The sequence below is a fragment of the Vulpes lagopus genome, chromosome 2, assembly GCF_018345385.1.
Source record: "Vulpes lagopus strain Blue_001 chromosome 2, ASM1834538v1, whole genome shotgun sequence".
NCBI classification, from domain to species: domain Eukaryota; kingdom Metazoa; phylum Chordata; class Mammalia; order Carnivora; family Canidae; genus Vulpes; species Vulpes lagopus.
Window position 1 is genome coordinate 70604668 of NC_054825.1, and position 16086 is coordinate 70620753.

The window sequence follows — 16086 nt, forward strand, 5'->3', positions numbered from 1 at the left end:
ACAACACAAGAATGGCAGTATATAATGTTATATTTACTTTTAATTCCAAAGTTCCTTTTTTAATGCTAGTTATCATTTGAGCAAACATGGTTGTAACTGTCTTATCCTGTATGTTAACCAGAGTTTGTTCTTTTGTTTTATATACAGACTTAGTCCTTCAAATTGTCCCTTTTTGGAAAAAAAAGAATTACATGAAACTCACCCTTGGTTTGAATTTTTGGTTCAGTGTCGACAGGTTTCCAGTAATTTAACAGGTATGGGTATACTGTATTAAATACAAAAATCTCTTTGGTTAGGGGCACCTGGGTAGCACAGTGAGTTAAGCATCCAACTCTTGGTTTCTGCTTAGTTTGTGATCTCAGGGTCATGAGAACAAGCCCTGCATCAGGCTCTGTGCTCAGTGTGGAGTCATCTTGAAATATTCTCTTGCTCTCCCTCTGGCCCTCCCACTCATGCTCTCTTTCTCTTTCTCTGAAATAAGTAAGTCTTTTTTTTTTTTTTTTTTAAGATTTTATTCATTTATTCATGAGAGACAGAGAGAGAGAGAGAGAGGCAGAGACACAGGCAAAGGGAGAAGCAGTCTCCATGCAGGGAGCCAGACATGGAACTCGATCCTGGGTCTCCAGGATCAGGCCCTGGGTGGAAGGTGGCGCTAAACCGCTGAGCCACCCGGGCTGCCTTGAAATAAATAAGTCTTTAAAAAAAAAGTCTTTGCTAAATAATCAGTCTCTTGAATGGCATTTAATTTGTGAGTTCTAAATAAATCATTTGGCTGTAGACAGATATCTGACTGTCACCTAGGCTCAAGTTTTATTTAAGAACACCAAAAATGTCCCCCTCCTACCAGCCAGCAAAAAGCCAGACAGCATAGCATGTGTGCTTCTGTTGCCTTCTCCTGCAGGCTCATGCTCTGTTGTCTTTAAATAGCTCTCATCTTTACCAGTTAATCACAGGCTGAATTCCTGCTCTCTGGTAGATTGACATCCTTTTTCTATGAAGTATTGGTCTGTTTTCAGGTGTCCGCCCTGAATCCTTTAGAAAGTAACTCCAGATAGAGTGAAAAAAAAATACATAGTATGTGTAGGATTGTTGCATCTTCTGTAGTGGAGCTACTGAAGGAGAGTTTTGGTCTGGTTATAATCAGAAAATCCCTGTGACACCCGCTGCCACCCCCTCACCCCCTCACCCCCTCAGCTTAGCTGGTATTATTCCAGAGATTCACTCCGGAAAAGGGACAGGCAGAGCCACTGCACAGGCAAGAAATACCAACAACCGATCTTTCAGTTTTATGTAACTCCTGTTTTCTTTCCCAAATAAAGAATTTTTTCGTAATGTGGATTGGGTTTTTTTTTGTTATGTTTTTTGATGCTGATTATAAAATAATATATGTTCATTATGAAGAAAAATTGGAAGCCACAGACTTACCAGGAAGATAAAACTCTACAGGTAGATAACATAGGTAGATAATCATCCACAAGCAACTCTTGATGTATTTTAATGTATTTTATTCCAGGTATTCTCTCTATATGTTTTTTAGCCCGGTCTACATTATATTTCATTCATCCAACAAATATTTATTAAGCTCTCACGTTGTGACAATATAAGTACTAGGGATACAGCTAGAAACATCTGTGTATTTATATATTGCTTTTTTCACATAGTAATTATAAGAATTTTCCTGTATGCTTAGAGACAGTGACTATTTTATATCTACCTAATATTTCATCATATGGATGTACTCTTAATTAACATACTGTTCTCTCAATTTTTGACACTGAGGCTGTTTTCAGTTTTTTTCTATCATAAATAATAGTCTTGTGTATATTTGAACATAGAATTTTTGTCTGTGTTTTAGATTATTTCTTTAGTGCAAATAGATTCCTGGATATGAAATTACTAGATCAAAGGCTATATACATTTTGAAGGTTCTTGCTATAAGGCCAGATTGCTTTTTCAGGGGGATTTGTAGCATTTTATCCACAAGTCCCAGCTTCTACATGCCCTGACCAGCTCTGTGCTTGAGGCAGATTATTATTATTTTTTAAAATATTTTTATTTATTTATTTATATATGAGAGACACAGAGAGAGGCAGAGACACAGGCAGAGGGAGAAGCAGGCCCCATGCAGGGAACCCGACATGGGACTCAATCCCGGGTCTCCAGAATCAGGCCCCAGGCTGAAGGAGGCACTAAACTGCTGAGCCACCTGGGCTGCCCGAGGCTGATTATTTAAAAAAAAAAAATCATTGCTTATAAGGAATATACAGCATGTAATTAATATTTTACATTACATTTATTTATTGCTAATGAATTATATTTTTTTATATGTCTAACATTTATATTTCCTCCTTTGTAAATGGTTATTTACTTTGTCTACTTCTCTGTTGGAGTCCGTATTTTGGGCATTGATTTGTATGAGCCCTTTGCTGAAGACATTAATCCTTAGATTGTCATTTGCTGTTAATTTGTTGTTGAAATTTCCTCCCTAGTTCATTACTGCCTTTCAATTTTCTTCTGTTTGTCTCATTTTCAACACTTGTTTATATCAATTGTTGGGATAGTTTTTATTTTATGTGGACAAATCTTTCATGTTTTCCCCTTTATGATGTTTTCCTATTGCTTTTCAACTTAGAAAGTCCTTCTTACTGTGGATAGAGTTAAAAATTTTCTTCCTCAGAATTAAGTAATTCTTTCTCTTGAGAAAAACGTACTCTTTTGTTTTTCAGATCCCAAACTGATCTTCCAGGCTAGCCTTGCAAACGCTCAGATACTGATTCCCAGCAACCAGGCCAGTGTAAGCAGTATGCTATTGGAAGGACATACTCTCCTGGCCCTTGCTACCACAATGTATGCCCCTGGCGGTGTCAGCCAGGTATGGACAGCACTTTTAGTATGGCAAAATAGGACTGATTTTAAATTTAGCAGAAATATCTATGTGTCTTCTAGTCTCCTTTGATATTCAAATACAACCACTTATATAAGTATTTCATTTTATTAAAGAACATAAAACAAGGATGAGGTTTTAAATTTTACATTGCATCCTCTTAAGTTGGACTGGAATTGATATGTGGTCTAGAGATTTTTTTTACCTTTGTTTTCTAAACTTGAGGTTTGTTTTCAGGGTAGAATCAGGATCTGATTGCTCCTGGAAATAACTGCACTCTAGATGTATTGCTTGGGAATCATTCTCTACTGTTTGTACTCTTAGAGAGACCAAAGGAAATAATAATTTCTAGCTATCCATATAAACTCTTTAAGCAACCCAGTGGAAATTTCCCATCTCGGTTTTTTTGAAAGTACACAGTATGCCTCATTAGAAGGAACTTAAGAATGCTGCTTACCATGTAATCTTTAAAAGCTTCTTATTGATGCTAGTTTAATATAATACCACCTCCTCCAAATTATCACAATATATTTTAATTCATATGGTTATCTGTTCCTCTGTTTTTAATCACCTGTCAGAAATTAGTCATAGAGTAACTTGAGAGCTGAGAGAGAAGGTCCTCTCAGAAGGTAGGTATCATCTAGTCTAGTAATTTTTTTCCCTTTAAAAATATTTACTATTTACTATTTAAATATTTTCATATGTAGTTTAAAAACCACTGATCTAGTTGAACTTCCCAATTTTGTAGATGAGAAAACTGAGGCCTGCTGTTAAATATCTAGCCTAAGGTCACCAGCTAGTTTTTCTTAGAACCATAACTAAAACTATTAGCTTCTAACTCTTTCATGAGTGGTTTTTTTCACCACCATATAGTTTTTTAAGCTATAGTTTTTTCACTCTTGTGAAAAAAAAAAGACATTTGGAGAAGAGAAAAACCTTATTGTGTACCATGTGATCTTTTTATCTAGGTTGTTCAGGATGATGAAAATGAGACCTGTTTGAAGAAAGTAGATCCCCAGTTACTGAAGATGGCATTAACTCCTTATCCCAAGCTAAAAACTGCTCTCTTCCCACAGTACACTACCTCTAATGTTCTGCCGCCTGATATTACGCTTTACCACCTTATTCAGGTACAGTATATAGGAGTCTCACTTAGGGTACAGCCAGGAAGACTGAAATCTACTCTGGGTCTTTCAAATGGAAGACATTTAACATACATAATTACTTCCATAGTCATAGCAGAATGGGGAATCCAAACATGTGATGGTGAGACAACTCAAAAACTGACAAAGGAGGAAGCATCAACATCTCTCCAGCTGCAAGAATGGTGCAAAAACTAGTGTTATCAGAAGCTGGACCCATCTCTCTCTAGGAGCTAAACTCACAACCAGGCTGCCTAATGGGAGCTTGGAACCTAGAGGGTAGAGCTGGAACCATGGAGGAGATACCTTGAAAATGAAGGAGAGGAAAATACCCTGGTTTCTGCTCTCTCCGCACCTTTAATCTCCCATGTTGTCTCTCTTGGCTAAACCTATCTGGTAGTCAAAGGGTAAATGGGCTTAGGTAAATGTTCTCTGTAGAACAGGAGAAAGGTGGGAATGGATCTGAGAGCAGACAGTTGGCCAGCATGCTGGTTGGCTGCCTGCATTAAAAACCACTTTGTTCAAAAAAAAAACAAACAAACCAAACCACTTTGTTCTACTACTAATGACTTCTCTCTCTCCCTTCTCAGTGAATAGGGCTATCTGTTTATTTAAGTCAGTGCTTCTTAACCTTTTTCAGGATAAAGAACTCTTTTTTTATATATTTTATTTATTTATTCATGAGAGACAGAGAGAGAGGCAGAAACATAGGCAGAGGGAGAAGCAGGCTCCATGCAGGGAGCCCGGTGTGGGACTCGATCCTGGGTCTCCAGGATCATGCCCCAGGGCTGAAGGGAGGTGCCCAACTGCTGAGCCACCCAGGCATCCCAAGGATAAAGAACTCTTTAAGAATGTGAGAGAGCTATGAGTCCTCTACCTAAAAAAATTGCACATATGTGTATAATTTTGCTTCTATTTCAGAGGAATTCAGATTCCCTGACACCTACTCAGATCCTCCATGATGAACACATTCTTTTGTTTGCTTCTCATTTCAAAGGGCTTTTGCCTTTTCTCTCTGGCTGCACATATTCCCTTGGGGTCCTTAATTCAGCATGAACTCTATAATCTATAAAGGTACAAAATCTCTCTAATGTGAACAGTTCTTAATTTATAGAGTAGTCCTACTAAAAAATGTGGTCCTCAGATGGCTGCCAGTTCACAAACTGCTTGTTGCTGTTATGTGTTGAGATTAAGATCTTGCACTGTGATATAAATCTGTGTCATTACAGTGTTCATGCAGCAGGCTGTGTGTGTGTTTGTGTGAATGTAGCAAGACTCTCTTGAGGCAGGAAGTATTAAGCTGCATTTAAATTTATTTACAAGCTTCTCATGTCCTTGCAGACTGGTAGCACCAGTATAAACTATATATAATTGGATTCTATAAAAACATAGTTTCACTACCTAAAGTGGATTCAATCAGCCTAAAACATAAGTGGTTTCAGGTTGTTCTTTGTTCTGTTTTTCAAGTTGACTGATGCAGTTTTTTGGTCTTGTTATTTTACAAAGAGTGGTCCTTCCTTAATAGACCACAAATTCTCCCATAATTTTAAATAAAAGCTGCTCTTTGTTTAGCCACCCAAATCTTTACTTTAAAGGGTTTTTTATTTTCTTCTTTATTTTTCCTACCATCTGTTTATAGTGTTTGCTACATCTCTGGCCTAGACAAATTTCAAACAGCCATGGCTCCCTGCTTTCAAACCTTTTCTGACTGGCTTAACCTTATTCCACTCTTTTTTCTTTGTTGTTGGTGGTGATTTGTTCATCACATTCCTCTTTGATCTACTTGTCTCCCTCTTTCCTTTATAGATTGGGCCTTCACTCACCTTGTCCTGTTTACATGGTAACTTTGTCTAGACTCTTAGTCCTCTTGGGTTTGGATTCCAAAGCATATCAAAAGTCCATTTTACATTATAATTGATGCTGATTCAACCAAAAAAGGGTACACTTTGCAGACATAGTTTGAAGTGAGAAGAGTCTTTAAAAGGAATGTAGCTGCTTCCATTTTTACTAACGAAGGAAAGTATCTCATGCATTCTTTTTTTTTTTTTAAGCTGTGTTCAGAGAATTTATGTGCAGAAAGATAAGGTTGGAGAAGGGAAGTAGACTACTTGCGAAGTCTTTTCATATATTTTTACTTATTTTAGAATCATTTAGCGTTTAACTCTGACTTTTCTGCTTTTTTAGTCACTATTGCCCTTTGACTCTAGCAGATTGTTTGGCTGGCAGTCTGCCAACACACTGGCTATTGGAGGTAAGTGATTCCAGGTACCTAGGGCTTTAGAAGGAAGTTTTTCAGGAATGTTGACAGTAGAAGGTTTTTGGTTTTTTAAGATTTTATTTATTTATTTATGAGAGACATAGGCAGAGGGAGAAGCAGGCTCCCTGCAGGGAGCCTGATGCGGAACTTGATCGTAGGATTCCGGGATAATGACCTGAGCCAAAGGCAGGTGCTCAACCACTGAGCCACCCAGGTGTCCCAACAGTAGAATTTAATTTATGTAAAGACAGTCCATTTGTTTTCATTGATTTCTATTTTAAAAATAAAGATGCAGGGGATCCCTGGGTGGCGCAGCGGTTTGGCGCCTGCCTTTGGCCCAGGGCGCGATCCTGGAGACCCGGGATCGAATCCCACATCAGGCTCCCGGTGCATGGAGCCTGCTTCTCCCTCCGCCTGTGTCTCTGCCTCTCTCTCTCTCTCTGTGACTATCATAAATAAATAAAAAATTAAAAAAAAAAAAATTAAAAAAAAAATAAAAATAAAAATAAAAATAAAGATGCATTCTAATGACAAACATTTTAGAGTTGAAAACATGTTGCAAGTTAAATTGTAGTAAGTCAGTAGCGCTGTTCTGTTCTTGCTGGGAAATGTGAGATGTACCTACCTGCTTAAATCTCTCCCTTTCCCCAAATTCCTGTTTGTTTGCAATATTATAAAAGTTAAGAGCATAGGTGTAGGCATTAGACAAATCCTGGCTCGACTATGTGATAGCTGTCTGACCTTGGGTAAGTGGTTTAACTACTCTTCAATTCCCTATGAAATAAGGTTAATAATAGTGCCCACCTCACATATTATATGAAAATGAAAGGATATAACACATTTAAAAAGCTTGTGTCGGGGGTGCCTGGCTGGCTCAATTGGTTAAGCATCTGCTTTTGGCTCAGGTCATGATCTCAGGGTCCTGGGATCAAGCCCCACTTGATTCTCTGCTGAGCAAGGAGCCTGCTTCTCCCTCTCCTTCTGACCCTCCTGCTTATGCTCACTCACTCACACAATCTCTTTTTCAAGTAAATAAATCTTTTAAAAATGTTTAAAAATTAAAAGCTCTTGAAGTTTTTGGTGCATAGTAATCACCAGATGCATACACACTACTGTCCTCTTTAGGCTATAAGCATTTGTCTGATTGTCTTTTATGCCGATTCTTAAAACTCTATTTCTTTTTTTACTTTTAAATTTATTTTTTTAAATATTTCATTAATTTATTCATGAGAGACACAGAGAAAAAGGGAGAGAACTAGGCAGAGGGAGAAGCAGGTTCCCCGCAGGGAGCCTGATGTGGGACTTGATCCTGGACTTCTGGGATCATGCCCTAAGCCGAAGGCAGATGCTCAACCACTGAACCACCCAGGTGTTCCTTTTAAATTTTGAGTTATCCTTTAATATCGTGGCACCTGTGGTGCCTCTGCTGAAATCACTCTAAAGTAGGCTTTAAATGAGCACTTTGCACATAATGTATACCCTGTAACTATTTACTGAGATGCGTAAAATGTATTTTCTAATATGTCAGTTTTTATAAGTTCAAATTTCAATATATTTAATTTACCCAGTGCCCAAGGTTCAGTGCAGTGCCAGGCCTATAGTAGATGTTCAATAAATACTTGTTGAGGGCTAAATAAAGTAGTGTGTATTGTATTTTCAAGTGAAAATACTCTTTCTAATTAATCTCTGTAAAGTTCTCCTAGAGTGTAGACCTCATCCCCGTCCTTCGTGTTCTAATGCTTCCAACTCCAACACTTAGCCAGAGTCCTGACCCTCTTGTGGAAAAGGAGCTCCATACTGCAATATTAGAGCAGCAGAGAGGAAGTTGAAGACCTATTCCCTGCCTGGTTTTTAGAAGTTTAAAACATATTTGAGGAAATAAAGCACAAAGTAAATGAAACAGTTATGAAAACATAATGTGGATTTATAAAATTAGAGATTTGTATTTAATTGGAATATTTATTTCTTTTTTCGTGTGGTCTTACCATGAAAAAGAGATGTAGGATAACTGCGAGGTGATTTGGCTTCTGTGACAAGTCAGAGAAAAATTTCCCTTTGGGTAGAATTATTTCTTGTACATGCCCTCCATGCTAATTAGCTCCCAACTGCTAAGAAATCAGGGTCTTATTTGAATTAAAAACTCAAGTTAGCTCATTTGGCACGAAGCAATGCTATATCCTTTACATGTACTCAGCAAATATTTAATGAATGAATGAACAGTTTTGTATATAATTATAAGTTACCAAGGTCACTGTGATATCACAAAGAATAAAGCATGAAACAGTTTTTTAATCTCGGAGAGGGTGTACTTTTAAGTAATAGCTTTGTAAGTTGACAGACGCCTCTCAACTCTTCAAGTCTTTTTATCTTTTTTTTTTTTTTTAAAGAGCCAAGTCACAATATAAAAAGTCCTTAGAGGGATGCCTGGGTGGCTCAGCAGTTGAGTGTCTGCTTTCAGCCCAGGGCATGATCATGGAGACTCGGGATTGAGACCCGCATCGGGCTCCCTGCATGGAGCCTGCTTCTTCCCTCTGCCTCTGCCTGTGTCTCTACCTCTCTCTGTGTGTCTCTCATGAATAAATAAATGAAAATCTTAAAAAAGAAGTCCTTGGAATGTCACAAGATAAAACTTTTTTTCAGAAATAAGCTTTGAGGGGCACCTGGGTGGCTCAGTGGGTTAAGCATCTGCCTTTAGCTCAGGTCATGGTCCCAGGGTGCTGAGATTGAGTCCCCTGCAGGAAGCCTGCTTCTCCCCCCTCCTTCCTACTCCTCCTCTCTCTCATTCTCTCTCAAATAAAATGAATAAATAAAATCTTTTAAAAAAAAGAAATAAGCTTTGAACTTTGAAAATAAGAGCGAATGTACTATTTTCCAGAACTTGTTCCTTAACAGTTCAAAATGTTATTTCTTTTTTCTTTTTCTTTTCTTTTTTTTTTTTTTTTTACAAGTAGTGAGTGATTAAGAGGCAATTAAAGATTAGGGTTCGGGCAGCCCTGGTGGTGCAGCGGTTTAGCACTACCTGCAGACCGGGGTGTGATCCTGGAGACCCAGGATCGACTCCCACGTCGGGCTCCCTACGCGGAGCCTGCTTCTCTCTCTGCCCCCAACGCCTCCCCCCCCAAATAAATAAATAATCTTTAAAAAAAAAAAAAAAAGATAAGGACTTATACTAACTTATCACATCCAAATATCTCCTGACTTCAGATTTCTCTAAAGAGAGGAAAAAATGCTTTCTGCCTTTTTCACAAGCACAGAGGAACTTTAAGCTGAACTACCCTGCTGGCCTAAGCAAAGTGGTCATCATATAGATAGATAATAAGGTGCTCCAAATACAACACAGAAAGTATAACCAACAAAAGGAAATTGAAGGAGGGCATTAATGTGGAGAAAAGGATGTTCTTGCACTATGTATTAGAGAAAGGTACAGGGTGTTGCCCCTGATGTACAGAGAACTCATAAAAATGTTAAGGGAATTCATTGTGTAATGAGCTCCATGAATTAATTAAAAAGCTCCTTTTGCAGACCCTTAGAGATTTTATAGCTAACGCATTATCGCCATTGTGACTTAAAGGATCATCAGATACAGAATTAAGGCATCTGAAATAACAAGTTGAATGAGGAAAAAGCATAATTTATAAGTTTTTATGGAGCTTCTTGGGTACATGTTTTTGTACCCAATATGGGAGGCTGGGGCATTAAGGTGGCTCAGGTAAGCATCTGACTCTTGATTTCAGCTCAGGCTATGATCTCAGGGTTGTGGGATTGAGCCTTGTGTTGGGTTCACCACTCAGCGGGGAGTCTGCTTAAGATTTTCTCCCTCTCCCTCTGACCTTCCCCCCACACATATGCACTCTCTCTAAAATAAATTTAAAAATAAAATTAGGGGCTACATCAACACATTAAAATGAATTATTATGTTTTGGTGGTTCAGAGTAATACACAGTGGTACAAAATGACTATAGCAACTGGTTTTTTTTCTTTTTTTAAGATTCATTTATTAGAGAACGTACGTGTAAGCAGGGGGAGGGGTAGAAAGAGAGATTGAATCTCAAGCAGACTCCCTGCTGAGCATGGAGCCCAACACAGGGCTTGATCCAATGACCTGGAGATCAAAAGCCAAAATCAAGAGTCAGATACTTACCCAACCAAGCCAGCCAGGTGCTCTGCAACTTGTTTTCTTTCACCATTGCAAAGTTAAGTTTTCCACGTACAGATTTGAAATTAATCATGGTGAGGTGCAGAGGATTAATATTGCTTCACTTTCCCCCCAGATGCAGTGAGTCATCTCCCACATTTTTCTAGCCCTGATCTGGTTAATAAATATGCTATCATGGAACGTCTGAATTTTGCATATTATTTACAACATGGACGGCCATCATTTGCATTTGGTACTTTTCTGGTCCAGGAATTAACCAAGAGCAAGACTCCCAAGCAGCTGTGAGTATTTAAAACACAATTTGTATTTTTTTTTTTTTTTTTAAGATTGATTGATTCATTCATTCATTCATGAGAGGTACAGAGAGAGAGAGAGGCAGAGACATAGGCAGAGGGAGAAGCAGGCTCCATGCAAGGAGCCTGATGTGGGATTCGATCCCAGAACTCCAGGATTACAACCTGAGCCAAAGCCAGACACTCACCCGCTGAGCCACCTAGGCATCCTTAATTTGTATTCTTAAAAGACATACCTGGGCAGCCCGGGTGGTTCAGCGGTTTAGTGCCGCCTTCAGCCCAGGGCCTGATCATGGAGACCTGGGATCAAGTCCCACATCGGGCTCCATGCATGGAGCCTGCTTCTCCCTCTGCCTGTGTCTCTGCCCACACACCGCCCCCATCTCTCATGAATAAATAAATAAAATCTTTTTTTTTTAAGGCATATTTATGTCTTTTACACATGCATTTGAAAAAAAATATAGTGGAAACCTATCACAGGGGCAGCCCCAGTGGCGCAGCAGTTTAGCGCCGCCTGTAGCCCGGGGCGTGATCCTGGAGACCCAGGATCGAGTCCCGCGTCGGGCTCCCTGTGTGGAGCCTGCTTCTCCCTCTGTCTGCGTCTCTGCCTCTCTCTGTCTCTCTCTCTCTCTCTCTGCCCCCCCCCACTTCTGTGTCTGTGTGTCTATGAATAAATAAAATCTTAAAAAAACAAAACAAAACTTATCACAGTTAAGTAGTTATACCTGGCTAGTAATTTGATCTTTTTTTTTTTTCTCCCATTTTGTGCTTTTCTGCATATTCCAAGTTTGGGGGATGTAATGTGTCTTTTGTTAATGGGAAAAAAGAGAATAAAGATAATATTAAAAGATACTATTAAAAAAAGATACTATTTATATCTTTTAAAATTCTGTTTTTTTTTTAATGACCCAGGAGATTGGCAAATATTAGCAGTTACTCTAAAGAGAGAATTGTATAATAAGATGTGAATTCTGTATTTAAGATCTGCATTTTTTTATAATTCATTTTTATTAAGCACAGAATTGGGAGGAGTATTTGATATAATCAGCTAAATATAGATCTGCTTTATTTGTTTTGTAGTTAAAGTAATGAATTTTTCACTATTTTTTTCTTATTTTTAAATTTAAATTCAATTAATGAACATTTAGTGTATTATTGGTTTCAGAAGTGGAGGTCAGTGATTCATCAGTCTTCTGTAACACCCAGTTCTCATTATATTATGTGCCCTCCTTAATGTCCATCCCCCAGTTACCCCATTTCCCCACCCACCTCCCCTCTAATGACCCTAGTTTGTTTTCTGTGATTAAGAGTCTCTTATGGTGGGGCAGCCCCTGTGGCGCGGCGGTTTAGCACCGCCTGCAGCCCAGGGCGTGATCCTGGAGACCCTGGATCAAGTCCCACGTCAGGCTCTCTGTATGATGCCTGCTTCTCCCTCTGCCTGTGTCTCTGCCTCTCTCTCTCTCTCTCTCTCTCTGTCTCTATGAATAAAGAAATAAAATTTTTAAAAAAAGAGTCTCTTATGGTTTCTCTCTCTCTTTCTCTCTCTGATTTCGTCTTGTTTCACAGTAATGCATTTTAATGATAAAATATTCAAGTAATTAAGAAGGGTGAAAAATGAAAGATAAAAGGTCCCTGAATCTCCTGTCGGCATGAGTCTACACAGTAAATAAAGATGGGTAATTTCTTGTGCAACTTTCCTTGAAATTTATCTATGATGTAAAACTACATATACTATATATATATCATATCAAAATTTAATTAGCATTAATTTTCTTGGTAGTTTATTTATACACACTCATAATTGATAAGATCACAAGTTGTCAGTCTTTCAGAAGTTCTGTTCTGTGTTCCCTGGATGAAGTTGGAAACAAGAATAATTTGGCCTGTGAGTTGATGTTTTAGGAGAAGGTTAAAGATTGGGGGACGATGGAGACAAAACTACCAAGAACCTCAATGAATGTGTGCAGGGCTCAAAAACTGAAGGGAGAGGAAGCTAAAAATCACAGGTGTCTGATACTCCATGCATCACTGCATAATTCCATCTGCTTTTCCTGGTGAGAAACTGTTTTCTGATGTGATTTTGATTCCTTTCTTTTTCAGGATCCAGCAAGTAGGCAATGAAGCTTATGTTTTAGGGCTCTCCTCCTTCTACATTCCATCAGTAGGAGCTGCCTGTGTTTGTTTCTTAGAACTGCTTGGCCTCGATAGCCTCAAGCTCAGAGTTGACATGAAAGTGGCCAATATAATTTTGAACTACAAATGTAGAAATGAAGATGTTCAGTACAGCTGTATCAGAGAGGCTCTAGGTACAAGTACCTTTTCCATCTGGGGTTTGTTTTGTTTAGAGGACAAGGGATGAATAGGTTTAAAGTATTGAATCGTTGGTGGTTGGGGAGGAAACAATTGTCTTCCTGTTTCATCCTTTTCCTACAGAATGTTTGTACTTTATCTCATTTTCTGGGCCTTTTAATTAGGTTCTGAAATGGCCCTGGGCCACAGTCTTCAAACAGAAGAGTTCCTGACCCTTTCTCTTGACCATATTTTATTGTTTGTATTTCTTACAGCTGAAAAACTATCTAAACTGGCTGTGGGTGAAAAGGCCACCATAGAGGAATTGCTTATTCTCTTAGAAGAAGGTATATGGAACAACATTCAGCAGCAAGAAATAAAGAGGTTTGTTGAATTTCCACCTCATGCTCTTTTCCAGCAAGCTTTTTTCTTCCAGTCTGTATTTGCCTAGTCTTTCTTCTGACACCTCAGATGTTTTTACTAATCCCTTCAGGCCATCTTACTTGGACAGTATATAGTAGTTACTCAGTAAATGGACAGTGAGTTTTGATTGCTTCTTGCCATCAGTAAAGGAGGATGTAGATAGGGACGCCTGGATGGCTCAGTGGTTGAGCATCTGCCCTTGCTCAGGGCATGATCCTGGGTCCTGGGATTGAGTCCCATATCAGGGTCCCTTTGAGGAGCTTGCTTCTCTCTGCCTATGTCTGTGCCTCTGTCTCTTTCTCATGAATAAATAAATAAATCTTAAAAAAAAAAAAAGGGAGGATGCAAATAATCATTCACTCTTTAGAGATAAGAGTTTCCAAGAGATGGAGAACTCTGTCTCCCCACTGTCCTGCTAGTGAGAGAAACCTCTTAAGTGTTACATGTTGAAATCATTTAAGAAGATATGGGATGGGAGCAGCTGGGTGGCTCAGTTAGCTAAGCATTTGACTCTTGATTTCAGCTCAGGTCATGATCTCAGGGTCCTGAGATCTAGCCCCACATCGGCTCCCTGCTGGGTGCAGAGACTGCTAAAGATTCTCTTTGCCCCTCCCTTGCTCTCTTTCTCTTTTTCTCTCTCTCTTGCTTTCTCTCTCGCTCTCAAGAAAAAAAAAAAATATATATATATATATAAATATATATATATATATATATATATATATATTTTATGAAGAAAAAAGTTGGGGGATGTATCTCACAAAATTTGACTCTAAGAGTTGTCCTTAATTTTTCTCTTGCTAATATGTTAGTTGATAATGAAAGTTGAGGTGACCATCTATCCACAGAAATACCTCTACTTATACATTTATGCCATCTTTCCTCTGTGCTATGCCACCTGGGGTGACCTAGCCACCTAAGACCCTGGGAATGCAGCACTCTCCTGTACCTGCTATCAGTGACTCTGTTCTCAAGTTTTCTGCTGTGAGCAGGAATAAGTACTGCCCCTTCATGAGGAAGCCCAAGCATCTGTCTGGGCTCTGATACTCTAAAGCAAATCATGTGAAACAATTAAGCACTCAGGAAATTTCTTGAATGCTGATTTATTCAATACTCCTAAAGGTGGTATATAGCTAGTATAATCTATCTATGGATAGATTCTTGGTTGATAAAAGGAATGAATTCTGCCAGTATGCTAAGAAGACTTTTATACATTCTGGGTGCAAGAGCCCTCTTTTTTTTTTTTCCCCCCCCAAAGCAGCCTAATAAACATTTGGTATTTGTAGAAAGGCTTTTTAGAGAATATACTGCAGTTAAGTTTATTTAATTTTTACTAATTTTCCATTTAAAACTAAAGCTATATTTTAACAATTTTTTTCTCTACTGCCCCAACTTCCAATTACAGGTTATCTAGTGAATCTAGCAGCCAGTGGGCATTAGCAGTACAGTTCTGCAGGCTTCACAATGTGAAGCTGAGCACGTCTTACCTTAGAGAATGTGCCAAAGCAAATGATTGGTTACAGTTCATTATTCACAGCCAACTCTATAACTATCACCCAGAGGAGGTAAGCCACCATTTGTTGCCAACTATTCAAGAAGAGGAAATGGAAAACTTCAGGGAGGATGAATAGTGTTCTTTCTGTTGTGTGTACCTAGGCTTTTGTTTTATATGATACTACTGTTTTTACTAAGATTTCAGTGGGTTGGCTTCAGACAAAGAATTAGTCATTAGTACTACAGAGCTGAAGGAAGAGTTTTTGTGACTCCAGATTAAATATAGAAATTCAATCCAAAAAAAAAAAAAAATTCAATCCAAAGCAACAAATAACTTTGTAAAATGATATGGTCACTTCCCCCCACACAGTTCAAGGTGAGAAAGAACAATTTTACCTCTGCTTTTCTCTAACATTTTTCAGCTCCAGATAGAACTGGTCTTTTTAAATCACCTAATATGTTTTCTAGGTGAAATCTCTTCTTCAGTATTTCAGTCCTATCCTTCAAGACCACTTAAGACTAGCTTTTGAGAACCTGACCTCAGTGTCTAACTCCAAAATGGATAGTGATGAAGTCTGCAGCAGGTCTCCCCAGGAACTCCAGAGAAACAAAGAAGAAATGGCTGATTTCTTTCAAGTTCTACTCCAGTGCTCAGAGGAACCAAACCCCTGGTGCTGGCTCCTAGCTGAAGCAATGAAACAACAGGCTCCTATCCTTAGTGTCCTGGCCTCATGTCTCCAGGTGAGGATAATAAGAAGCCTAAATTAAAGACCCAGCAAACAATGGAAAAAGTGGAAAGGGACAGAGAAGGCTGATAATCAGAAAGGAAGTGGGGTGATGATGACAGTGAGGCTCCAGCATGTATTTGTAAGGTCACTGTAACTTTTACGCTTTTCTGGCTTAGGCTCTAAGCCATCTAGTATACTTCCTTGTACCTTAATATTCAGTAACTTAAGTGGTCAGAGCTTGGTTCCTGGTTGGCAGTTATAGAGAAAGGATTGTGCCTCTTGAGCAGACAAGTGAGATGCTCTAGAAAGTCCCTTGATCAGCATTTCTGTGGAAGCCAGTCTTGTTCCTTATACTTAGTACTTCCACGGTTTCCGTATATACCCATTCTGTCTCTTGGTCTTTTGATACATCACACTGCAGAA

General features: G+C 38.7%; 1 protein-coding gene across 4 annotated transcripts in view; it reads left to right on the top strand.

Annotated features, from left to right (window-relative positions):
- The window catches only part of SPG11 (SPG11 vesicle trafficking associated, spatacsin), a 71671-nt gene that overhangs the window by 31983 nt on the left and 23602 nt on the right, over window positions 1-16086 (top strand). For all 4 annotated transcript variants that reach the window (XM_041745265.1, XM_041745266.1, XM_041745267.1 and 1 more), the window contains exons 17-25: window positions 148-254; window positions 2727-2872; window positions 3853-4014; window positions 6211-6277; window positions 10555-10720; window positions 12833-13038; window positions 13297-13405; window positions 14847-15006; window positions 15404-15676. In XM_041745265.1, the coding sequence (XP_041601199.1) occupies window positions 148-254; window positions 2727-2872; window positions 3853-4014; window positions 6211-6277; window positions 10555-10720; window positions 12833-13038; window positions 13297-13405; window positions 14847-15006; window positions 15404-15676 (1396 nt within the window). The remainder of the gene's footprint in view (window positions 1-147; window positions 255-2726; window positions 2873-3852; window positions 4015-6210; window positions 6278-10554; window positions 10721-12832; window positions 13039-13296; window positions 13406-14846; window positions 15007-15403; window positions 15677-16086) is intronic.